Raw genomic sequence first — 12,892 nt, 5'->3', positions numbered from 1 at the left:
CGAAATAGGACCGGTGGGAAACTTTACCTGGGTGCGTTCTTCTTCTTTTTACAAATAGTAGTTGGTATCCACCTAATTTTCTGTATGGTCGCCCCCTTATGGCGTGCTGTACAGAACCAAGATGAAACGGTGGGTGGAGAAGACAAATCCTAATTATTAAACTGTATTATCAGCTAAATGTGCTTTAAGTATCAGCGGTAGAAAAACATGTTCCGTGTGTACCAGTATTATGGGGTCAGATCAGTCTCAATAATCGCAAATGCACACAGATAGACTCACAAATGCAAACAGCAAGATTCACAAATGCAAACAGAACAATTCACAAATATATTCGATTTACAAATGCACACAGAAGGATTTACAAATATATTCGATTTACAAATGCACGCAGAACAATTCACAAATACATTCCAATGCACAAATAAATAAATTACGATTTATATCCCTCACCGGCGTGTCCAGCGCGATTCACCGATTCACGCGAATGAACACAAATAGTCCCCCGGCGAGAACGGCGGCGCGATTAACGCGGCGCGAATCGTGTTTGGTGTGAACCGCAGCATTACGCTAGCAGCCTAGTGGCCTCATTGTTTGTACCATATGGTTTACACACACATAGTTTGGTCCGGTCTCTACTGATATGAGGTATCGTAGAGCTCTGGGTGAACACAGACGGCTACAATATGTATGAATATGTATGAAGCTGCGCTCATGTGATTGGTTGAAAATGAGGCTGACATCTGATTGGCTACAGACAGGTCTATGTTGAAAAAAACGCATTTGTGAATCCAGCGACGGCAGAACAGTCTCATAAATCCGTACACGAATGTGAAGCGATTTGCAAATGAATGCAGTGCGATCCACACACAAATACATACAAATCCACACACAAATACATACAAATCCACACACAAATACATACAAATGCAGAAATATATTTGTGATTTTTTTTTTTACATTTATATAAATCGTAATTTATTTATTTGTGCATTGGAATGTATTTGTGAATTGTTCTGCGTGCATTTGTAAATCGAATATATTTGTAAATCCTTCTGTGTGCATTTGTAAATCGAATATATTTGTGAATTGTTCTGTTTGCATTTGTGAATCTTTCTGTTTGCATTTGTGAGTCTATCTGTGTGCATTTGCGATTATTGAGACTGATCTGACCCCATACAGTATAGGTGGAGCGGCCAGTCTAATCTGTAACAATATCATGTTTTGTACAGTATATAAAATCAGAATTAATTTTTTGCGTTACTCCAAACATCTTTATTCACAACCATCTCCCGCTTGACAGCTATACAAATGAACATTTGGGATTTGAAATTTCAACAGGAACACAGACAAAATATTATATATTTATTAATAGCCAAACAAAACAAGACCAGCCCATGTCATGAAGGGCTTGCTAATAGTGCTCAGAAGAGACACACAGGAAGGAGACTTGACTTATGATAACATTCTTTTACACTCAGGACAATTGCACAATTGGGTTAACCTGGATGTTTATCAGAATATGTATTTGTTTTCACAAAAAAACTATTTAGTCTGTTTGGACTGACATCAGTGACATTCAGTAGGAATTTGTACATATGTGTGTGTGTATATATATATATATATATATACATACATATACCCTGTATATATGTACCAGGATCAGATGTGAGGTTTTCTGTCAGACAGAGACAGATGTATCACAAGTAGATGCACATATACTGCACATTTATATCACAGTGAGTCACATTTTTATAAGACACAACTAAATAAATCTAGGAGAGCACATGATATTCAGCTGTTTACATTAGAATAAAATAATCTATGACATCTGATAATAAATACAATATTTAATTTAATGACCAGTCATATAGAAGCGTTACAAAAATAAAATACATCTTTTTTTCCAGCATATATTGCAGGTGCATTGTTAAAGAAACACACCATTGTTTTGGTAACTTGTCCAGCCGACCAGCCTCACCATTGAAAGACTTTATGGCCTTTTTCTAAGCTGAGTGACACTTCACACAAAGTCCCACGCGCTGGTCTGCACTGGAAAAAAATCATCCATCACCATGGATACTGATAGATACATCACTCACACAGCTGTTGAGTTGAACAGTGAGTGTGCTATGAAATAGATACCAGACTGCCTGTACTATAACAGCAAGAGAGCGATGTTTTTCTCCTTTCACACAAACAGTGCATATCATACAAGCATGTGGGCAACATGAGTTCAAAGGAAAAGTATTAATTAAAGTAATAGTTGAGTATTCAATTTAGCGATGCTTCCTCAAAGTCTGTTTTTCGCCCCACTAGAGGGTCTGTCGGCCTGAATCTCGACAGCTTATCTCTCTTTTTTCCTGTGAAACTCTTTGGCCACAACGTTAGCTTTCTGGGGACAAATTGTCAACTTGCTAACCTCAATATCGGCAAACCACAGTCACGTGCATGCGGTTTTCCCCCCTTACCGTATCACAATCTCTTAAGTTTAGATGTCACATCTCATCTAAGAGAGACATGGTGATGAAGACCATAACAAAGATGTGGAGAATATTCAGGCCCTGCTTAGAACCCGAGGAGGATTCACAAAGCTACTATACGAGACCAACAACAAGCATGTAGCAACAATTAGCAACCATTTAGTACCGATACGACAGAAACCACTTCTCACTTAAAACATCAAATCCGCCTTAACTGTGAAAGCACAGACCACAGTAGAATATACTTTGATGATACCAGGAAGTGAGGGGAGCCTTTTAAATGTTTTCACAGCAAACATTTACCATTTTAAGCATAAATAGCAAGCTGTTCCTACTTACACAACTAAGCTGTCCTGACTATTAGATGTGTATTACACATTCTAAGCATAAAAGCAGTCTTTCATTTTTAAAGAGTTAGGATGATAGACCGATCGTTTTTTCATATTGTCAACAAATCCAATGAAAACGCCAAAACTAACTGCATGTTAGGCTGAGGCATGGTTTGCTAATCGATAGTTAGCAAGAATGCAAACTAGCTCAGAAAGTGACTGTGACTGACCAGTGTTAGCATGTTCCTGGCTGAGTTGTGTTAGTAGTAGCTAGTCGTCGCTATGCCACTAGCGGTTTTTAAACTGTACTTTTTAATTTGATGTCAAGAGAACCATTTTCGCAAGAGTTCCAAAAGAGTTGTTCCTGAAGGGCTGATGTTCTTCCCATTCTGGAGAACCCTTTTTGGTGTCTTTTGAGTTCTTTGTGAGACGAAGGGTTTCATTAAGAACCCTTTTCATCCAAAGAACCCCTTTTGGAAGAAAGAGGTCTTCAATGATTGTTGAAAGCGTTTCTGTTAAAAGATCCTCCCATCCAACACCCCCCCCCCCCCCAAATGCTGTGACTGTGAACCGTGATTGTTGTGGATTGCGCTGCAACAACATCAGCCCTGACAATTTAAGAGGTCTCATGAGGAACCCTAGGCGATTCCTAGATCAATCCAATGGAATATAAAATGGTTTTGGAAGTACCACCTGGGTGGGTTCTGGACAGAACTTCCAGAGAAGATTCTTGGTGGAACCAATAAACCAGATACACAGTCTCTCTAGAACCTCTTATAGGAGGATTTGGGTGGCACCTTTCACAGATGTTTCCAGGTAGAACCTTTTAAATTTGGAACTAGGTAGAACACTTTGAAAGAGATTAAGATTGAACATTTATAAATGGTTCTACCAAAAATAAAAAGTGTGTTCTTTGTTTTGTCCAATTGGGAAAAAACAAAGAACGATACATAGTTCTAGTTAGCACCTTTATTTCTAAGAGTGTAGGATAAATTGATTATTTTATTTTTAATGTGTTTTTATATTTTACAGGGACAATGCACAGAATATTTATTTCACCACAGGTAAAACCTCTGTAGTTATGGGATTTTCATGGGATTTACCGACACGAACATAGAATATCGTCAAAATCACCCCTTGACTTTATTTGCTGGTGGCTACATCAAAATAAAACTATTGACATAAACAAGGCAGTACTAAAACTGTGTTATTCTATGAAATATCTAGTGATAAAATATTGCTGACATAACATTTACTATTTCATAAGGCAGTAGCACCAATCAGCTCCCCGCCAGACACTGGAATGCACAACTATCCAATAGTGTCATTATAACACTTCAAAGTTCACTTCATCCTGCTGTTTCTTTTTTAAATAAAAGGCATGAACATAGACTATAATCTCATCTCTGATCACAGGGATGTTTCAGGACTAGTGGCCATGTCGCCATTTTGTTGTGGCTCTTTTAAGAACCTTTCCACTTCCTGTGAGTCCACTGTTATACTCTTTGGCCTGACCTCCTCTACTCTCTCTTTGTCTGTCTCCTCCTCCTCCTCTATGACCTCCTCCTTTGTCTCTTTCTCTTGCCCCTCTCTTGCTCCCTTCTCCTCTTCCTCATCCATCTCCGCAGGCTTGCCGCAAACCTCTGTCTTGGCATCGTCCGTCACTGTGATGCACTCAAGCTTTTCCGCCGAAGCTGAGGACTTGTTTCTGATGAACAGGAAGTTACAAGTGGCCAGAACCACGGCCGAGAGGACCACCTCGCTTCCTGCCAGCAGGAAGACCCACATGTAGTTCTTGGTGGCATCGAGAAGGCGGCCTGGCGGAGAAACAGGGAAACAGATGAGAGGATGAAATAGAAAAAGACATACAGATATAATGCTAGTTTACATACTCCTTCTGTATAAACATCATACATCCCGCAGTACTTACAGTGGATTTGTCACACCAAGTCTGTCCAAGTATAGCAGAAATGCCCTAACTCTAATAATAACAGGGGAGAGGAACAAGGAACATATGGCTAGTTGACTGGATTTTTGGTTTGGTGTGAGTATATCAATCCAACAATCCAATATGTCACCATGTTGTTTTTTTTGCAACCAATGAACAGAAGTTACCATAATTGGAATGGCAGAGACCTGTCAATCACAATGTAGCTACGCCTATTTATTAGGTCTATTTTACTCTAAAGGAGATCATAATTTACGAAATGAACATCATGCTGTATTGAAGAAGACTTGAAACTAGAGATTGAGACCATAAACTCATGTTTACAACGTTTACTGAGGTAATAAATCAAATTAGAAGTAGGGTCATTCTATAAAATCAGACTTCTTTTGCAGGTCAGTAGAGAGAATAGCAGTTTTAAGTCACTTCCACATCAGTTTCACTCGGCAGAACCGGAGGTCAATCCACATAGACCCCTATGTTGAAATGCCCAACTTAACAGCAGAAATACACATTTACAGCGCAAAAACAGTTGTGGTCTCTATAGCTAATTTCCCCGTTCATGACAAAATGTACATGGTGTGCATTTTTATATAACTCACCATTTAAGTTATACTAAGGCTTAAAGTAATGCATAATTAAGGGTGTGGTTGCTTTGCATGACATGGTTGCTAACAAGGCGTTGCTATCATAGCATAATTGATTGTTCGGTTGTTCAAAAAGACACTCCAAACAGTCGGCTGCTCATCTTTTTCCAGTATGCACATTTAGTATTTAGCTTATTTTTCACTAGAAAAAATTAGCACCCTTATATCACAGTTAAAGTAACTAACAGATGCACATAGTTAGCCAAGCTAACTAGGTAGTGTTAGCTGTTACCTAGCTCATCCCTCTTAAATATGTTAACTTCTGGTTCCAAAAAACAAGATGGCGTGGGTCAAAATGTCAAATTTGAGGCTTCAAAACTGAAGTGCACAAACCAACTTCTATATACAGTCTGTGGGTTAACCTAACTACAGGAAATATAACCACCGTTGGTTCTTATGGTTCTAGTTAGCACCATTATTTATAATAAGAGTGGAACCTACTATCAGCAAAAACCTTTAAGATGAATTATGTCTTTGTGCTGACTGACCTGCACCAGGTGGCCCCACCAGCACAGCAATGGCCTCCATGAGCAGGACCAGGCCGATGGCACTGGAGAACTTCTCAGTGCCAACTATTGTCATGAGAACCTCAAACTGCAGGGCACCCACCATGCCGTAGGAGATGCCGAAGAAGATGCAGAAGACCACCAGCGATGCATAGTCCTTGGCCTGGTAACACATGTGAAATGCATTGTGAAGGAAGAGCAACCCGTTTCTGGACATTCCAGATCCATAACGAGCAAACGACCACTCACCTGTGAACCGACCAGGTCAGTGATTCCATTGAAGAGCATAGCGAAGCTGAAGAGGTAGACGCAACGAGGCCGTACCCATTTCAGTCCGGCAATTACGCCGCACGTGGGCCGTGCAAAAATGTCAATGAAGCCCAGGATGGTGAGTAGCAGAGCCGATTTGGTGTCCTCGTTCCCCAGCTCCTTGGCATAGCTCACGATGAACACCGGAGGCACAAACAACCCCAGAACCATGATGGATGCAGCCACAGTGTAGATAAGAAATCCGGAGTCTTTGAACACAGAGAAGTCCAGCAGCTTGGCGTTGGGCTTCTTCTTCTTCTCTGTTCCTTCCTCGTTGTCTTGTTCCAGGTCCTTGGACTTGAGCGCCTTGGGGGCGACCAGAGGCCTCATTAGGGCCCCACACACGCAACAGTTGAGTAGAATGCCACCTAATATGAGGAAGCCCCCCCTCCATCCGTACTGGTACTGGAGGACCTGGCCCAGTGGCGAGAGGCAGCACAGGGCCACAGGGCTTCCTGCCGCCGATAGCCCATTGGCCAGAGGACGCTTCTCACTGAAGTAGCGGTTGAGCATAATGAGAGATGGTTGGAAGTTCAGGGCCAACCCCAAACCTGTAGCAAAAGAAGGAAAGCTTCTTATATTCTTTGACTTTCCTTGTTCAAACATACATTTAACCTTCTAACACCCCCAGATCCATTGTTTTGGTGCCAAAACTGGGATTTGTAAGTTCAAGAGGGTCTGCTTCTAATGGATTTATATACGGCAGTGTGATATGCCTTGATTGCTATTTTTAAAGGAAAACAACACCTTCAAATTCTTCTGAGAGGCTTTAAAAGAATGTATCCACATATATTTGTCACATACCAAAATACTGTACATGCTTGCAAGGACTGGTGCGAGCCTAAGCTAGGTGTAGGTTTGTTCATTCATCTTGGTTAGGAGAAGTCAGAGTTTACGATACAAACTTTCGGCAGACAGTCAGACCTGTGATGACCCCAGTAGAGAGGTAGATGTGGATGATGCTGGTGGAAAAGGAGGCCAGGATCATTCCCAGAGAGGCAAAGAGGCCGCCCACCAACATCACTGGACGACAGCCGAAGCGGTTGACCAGGACACTGCACAGAGGACCTGGATAAAATGGAATGCAATCAGTCGGGCTATGTGTGTCTGTGTTGTCTGGTTCTTCTATAAGTGTGTGATACAGCAGGAAAATAAGACAGATTTGGAGATTTTAAAAAGCTGGGAAAATTGACTCTGGGAGAAACGGTACACATGCATATTTACCAAAGAAATTTGACTGTTCCTGTAAAGGTTCCATATTGTAGAAAGTTAGATTTCCATGTCTCTTTTGATTATAAAGCAGGTTCTAGGTGCTGTATGAATACTGTGTATCAAGACGCTCAATCCGCAAAGAAATGCACACAGCCCGTATTTGGAAACTGTGCCTTTTAAAAGGCTTTTTTTCAGGAGAGAGATTTAAAGAGACGGGCACTAAAATGGAGCGTTTCAGACAGAGGATGAATACTTTTATATTTAGGCAGACCGTATGTGATAAATAAAGTGCTTTTTGAACATTAAAGCATGTAAACATGATCTAGTAGAAACCCCAAATACAAGAATGAACCTGGAAATGAGCATGATATGTCTCCTTTAAGTGCAATTTCTATGAGAACAGAGTCAGAAAACAGTACATACAAGTGAGAGGACAGTCCCTGCAAGGACAAAATTCACATTTAACTTTTAAGTTTCGGCTATACCCACTCAAGTTTCAGAGCTAGACAAGTTTTTAGATTTTGTTTTCTAGTTTGTTTCTGACATTTTGGGGCAATAAAGCTGAAAATATTTGGGCTTCGTAAAAAAAAGAAAACGAAGAGAAAACAAGAAAGGTTTTTACAGTTAATAGTATTTAGTTTAATCATATAAAAAAATAATAAAATACTATTAATCAGTATATAGGAGTATATAAATCTTGATACACAAGTGGAATGACAGTTGAAAAGATCTATAATACTCTCATATCTGTATGGTTAATATGTAGTATTTCCAAAAATGTCTTGCTATACCTTTAATATCAACAGAAATTTGACATTTCACAAAGTCTCAGCTTTGTCTGAAACTGTATTTTGATTTGCTGTCAGAGCAGAGCAAAGCAAGCGGCAGCGCACCTGTGCCGTAGAGCATGGCCAGCAGAATGGAGGAGATCCAGGCCGTGTCGCTGTATCCCACCCCAAACTCCCTGATCAGCTCTTTGAAAAACACACTGATCGCTTTTGGGAAAGCGTAGGAGAAACCTGTGATGACAAAACAGCCGGACAGCACCGCCCAGCCCCACCCGCCGTCTGGGGCCTTCCCCCCCTCTGCACCCACGTCCGGCGCCACGCCTCCCATGGTGCTCTAGGGCTGTGTTTTAACGGAAACAGACAGAGAAGCTGGAAGAAACAAATGAAAATGAAGACAAGCAGTTGGATTTAGTTGATCTTTAAAGGTTATTTGTACAACATTCAGAGTGTCAATATAGCAACAAGCAACTCTTTGCTATGTAAAGATGTAGTGGAATAATGTGCGCTGTAATCCTCTGCTTTGTTTCCATAGCCATCGGCTAGCTAATGGCCGCCGCTCTGCACTGCACCCACATGGCGGTTATCACTAATAACTTTGTCCCTACCGACGGCGTTGTTGCGGAAGTGTAGCGCCCACCCTCCGGTTCCCCCCAAGGCAAACACTGTTAGCACTGTTGCAGTTGTTTGCACTGTTCGTGCTGTTCACACTGTTAGCTTCTAGCCACCGACTTCTAGCCACGACTCAGCCATCACTGCGTTGAGAGCCGCGTGGGTGCAATCCCCCAGTAACAGTATAGAGCTCCTTTAAGTGCATCTAATTCAATTATGCACTGTGAATACTGGCCTTTGGCAATTAGACTGCTCCCAGACTGAAGATATTTAGCCAAAGTGGCCATGTTTTTAACATTTCGATTTACCATTAACATTTTGTGAATGAATTGTGATAAAATGTATCATTGACTGGAATTGCTAGAAACTCTTAAAAGGTATTGATTGATAGGATTGGAGGATTGCCTCCACACAGCTCTCAACATGGCGATGGCTGAGCCAGCGGCTAGAAGTGGTGCTAACAGCACAAAATAGTGCAAACAACGGCAACCGTGCCAACCGAGCTGGATAGGAAGTGTTATTAGGGGTAACCGCCGTATGAGCGCTGTGCAGAGTCGACAATTAGAATGTTTTTGACTGACTTTAGGCCTTCACCCACCGAGTACTTCATGTACTTCAAATACTCGCCTGTGAATATTGTCATTGGTGCGATAAGCATTAAGAATACATATATAGAAATAGACAATCTTCTCGCTGATCATCTCGTTTACTTATGTAGGTCATAGAGGCATCCGTTTTGACTGTTTTACAACCAGTTATACGGTCCTCATAGTAACTTTAAGATCAGACTATGTATAAAAAGGGCTACAAGTACTACACTGTTCATGTGATGCAACTGGAAACACCCTAAAGCAAAGCTGACGGTCAGCACTTTAATGTCATTTCTTTACAAATCAAATGAACTCATGAACTGATTCTAACATTTTCCCTTATTGCCTCCAGTATTTACAAGCCAGCAGTAACCAGAAGAGCAAGTGAGAATTACTGCTCTCTATTAATCTTCGTGGTGGGCCAGCACTGGGTGATTCATAGTCCCGCTGGGTCTCCGGAGCCAGACGAGGCTTTTACCACCACAACCACAACTCAGCACCTCGGCCGAGACAACCTCAATAAGCAGGTTCATGTATAATACATGTATATCAATATGTATGTGTATGAGTCCAAATCATGAATGCTGACGGTCAGGATGTTTTTGTAGCACACATGTTAGCATCTTAAAAGTCCCAGGGGGGCACTTCTCTCTCTCTGGATTTCTACAAATAAAGCAGCACAGACACTCAGCTGCTGTTTGGACAGTGAAGGAAACAGCCGGTGAATTTACAACCTCTCAAAGAGCCCAAGCAGCGAGTTGTGTGCACAAAAACGCAGGCTGGGTTCAGGCCAAAACGGCCGGCGATCCAGTGTCTCCGGGTAACATTAACATTTCAGGCCTCGCTGATGGGAATGTGACATGACACCGGCCAGTCACCCCCCTGGGGGGCAATATGCTGCATTATTACAGTCGTACGACTTTATTGTTGGGGATATTGTTTGGACTGTATTATCTACTTTCATAAAAATCGTCCTCTGAGTCTCCTTGGATTTCAGACCCAGTGCCAAAAATCGAACTGATGGATGCTGTTCAGCAAACAGGTACACTGTCTGATTTTGTAAAAGCAGTCCTGAATTGTAAAACATCACCAGTGTGCTGGCAATATGGGGACAGTATTGGGTTCACCTGTAGAGGATGAGGGGATTGTGGTCCATTGATATGTATAGCATTATATATCTGCTGGTTATTAAGCAAAGCTCTTTTATGAGCAGCATTCTTGGCCCCTCATCGGCCCCAATGAAAGGAGGTTACCATATTTGGAATGCGGAGGAGTGACGTAGCGACGCTGTATACATTTATAGCAGCGGCAGTGACCTGTCAATCACAGTAGCCTCGCCCTAAAGCATACCCTGCTTTATGGTCTATTTGACTCTAAATGGACCATAATTTACTAAATGAACATCATGCTGTATTGAAGAAGACTTGAAACTAGAGATTGAGACCATAAACTCATGTTTACAATGAGTTTATGGTAGCACCAGTGCTCTGAGGGAATAAATCAAAGAAGTTTCTCATAGACTTCTATACAATCACACTTCTTTTTGCAACCAGTGGAGTCGCCCCCTGATGGTCAGTAGAGAGAATGCAAGTTTGTACACACTTCAGTCGGCAGAACCGGAGGTTGCCACATAGTTAAATTAGAGAATATGTGATTTCAAAATAAAAGGTTTTTAAATGTTGAACTAACATCATTTCACACAGCATCCCTGCACCACGGAGAGCCCTCTGCACTCTTTAAGTCACAACTATTGTCACGACCTGTACAGTCGGCTACCACTGTGCGAAAAAAAAACGTAAATCAAAAATAATCACGCGATGTGACGGACATAACGGGACCCGTTATACAAATGCGGCATGCGGTCGTGATGTCAGAATGCACGCAGTGACAAATTGTCCTTACCTCCTCCCGCTTCCTGCCTCTGTCTCTTACCGGGTGATGATGCTGCGCTCTCCTCTCTCCGCACGTCTGCCCGCAGACCATCAGCAGGCAGCGCTGCTGCTGCTGCTGGGTCCTTGCGCCTCCCGAATCAGCGTCCTCACGCAGCAGTGACCAATGAGAGCACCGCCCTCGCTGCTATTTCTGGACTTTTGTTTTATTTACGGAGTACGGGAGACCGGGACCGGTTGGCACACCTCTTTCATGTCTTGGGGAGAAGGGTTTCTAACATGACTGATGTCAAGGTCAATAGATTAGTATAATTTGAATGAGTGTGAGCGAAAAGGCAGGTTGACCCTTTGTTTATCATTATCAAACAAAACAGAAATATGAAACGAAAACTCAAAACACAATTCTAAACTGCGGTAAATAATTATATATATCCATTTCTGCACTTTGTATTTATTAATACCGACTTAGTATGCTATCAAAGAACGAGTTAGTATCTAAACAAATAATTTAGTATCATCAAAGGCATTATTCTGAGACGATAAGCCAAAATTCTGAGAACAATTTATTATTTTGAGATACTTAGCAATTATTTTGAGATACTAATTTATTATTTTGAGATATTAAGTCATTATTTTGAGATGCTAACTCATTACTTTGTGATGGTTTCTCATTATGACTTACAGGCATCCACACCACAGCATTAAGTTCTGATCTACACACCGTATAAAGTGCATTTGAGCTGTATTTGCATTGATCAGAAGCTGCTCCTGGAGGTGTGTTGCTGTGCTGTGGCTCTTTCCTTTAATGCTCAGACTGACCGAGTGTTAATAATCAGGGAATAAATAAAACTACTGTGCTGGAAGGGACTGCTGTTTGACGTCAACACCCCTCCTTTACCCCTGGACAGGGAGCATGTGTGTTTATTCTCTCATGCACGCCCTCAACTCACCCCAGCACCCTATAACACAGACACCCCCCCTGGAATAATACTCCAGATGCTCACATTTCATTATATAAAATACATAAATATATAATAAAAATACACCCAGAAATGTTCTTGACGTAAAGCACTACAATCCAAACGTCAACTCTACTTTTTTCCCCACGTTGCTTTGTATCCTTTCTCTTGTTGCTTTGTGAGTTTTCACTGTCTCATCTCTTCACGTCCTGCAGGGAGGAGCAGCCTGACCTGTTGTGTAAGCGTCCTTTCTGTGCAGCAAGGCAGGTGTTCAGGACGCCCCACAGCACCACCCAGTGGTCAGATTATGTCACTGCAACAAGGACCTATATTAATATAGAACAGGACACCCGGAAGCTTTATTGTAATGGATTGGCATTAGATATTAAAGCTGCACTGGGCAAGACCTCAATGTGGAAAAAAGAAACAAACGATGGTTTAGTGTTTTAAGTGTCGTTTTCCACAGTAGAGACTTTATGAAGCTCGGTCCTACAACTGTCATCTACAGCTTCATTCAAATATTGTTTGGAGTTATTTTTTTTAAATTAATAAATATTAAATTCGGTAAATCACAACACACTGGGGACCATATATATTCATGGTCCCCAGAGGATGCCTTCTAATGATTT

The 12,892-nt window shown here is 41.5% G+C and overlaps 1 protein-coding gene across 1 annotated transcript; it reads right to left on the bottom strand.

Annotated features, from left to right (window-relative positions):
- Window positions 1-4,219: 4,219 nt before the first annotated feature.
- On the bottom strand, window positions 4,220-8,544 carry slc16a3a (solute carrier family 16 member 3a; the record flags this gene model as incomplete). The annotated part of the gene is made up of 5 exons (XM_079177160.1): window positions 4,220-4,626; window positions 5,890-6,070; window positions 6,157-6,767; window positions 7,141-7,284; window positions 8,322-8,544. The coding sequence occupies 5 exons, from the start codon at window positions 8,542-8,544 to the stop codon at window positions 4,220-4,222; spliced, it is 1,566 nt and encodes a 521-aa protein (XP_079033286.1).
- Between the last annotated feature and the right edge of the window lie 4,348 nt (window positions 8,545-12,892).

This window comes from Pholis gunnellus, assembly GCF_910591455.1.
Source record: "Pholis gunnellus genome assembly, chromosome: 17".
NCBI lineage: Eukaryota > Metazoa > Chordata > Actinopteri > Perciformes > Pholidae > Pholis > Pholis gunnellus.
The sequence above is the reverse complement of the archived record's forward strand: the minus strand, read 5'-3'. Positions and strand labels throughout refer to the sequence as shown.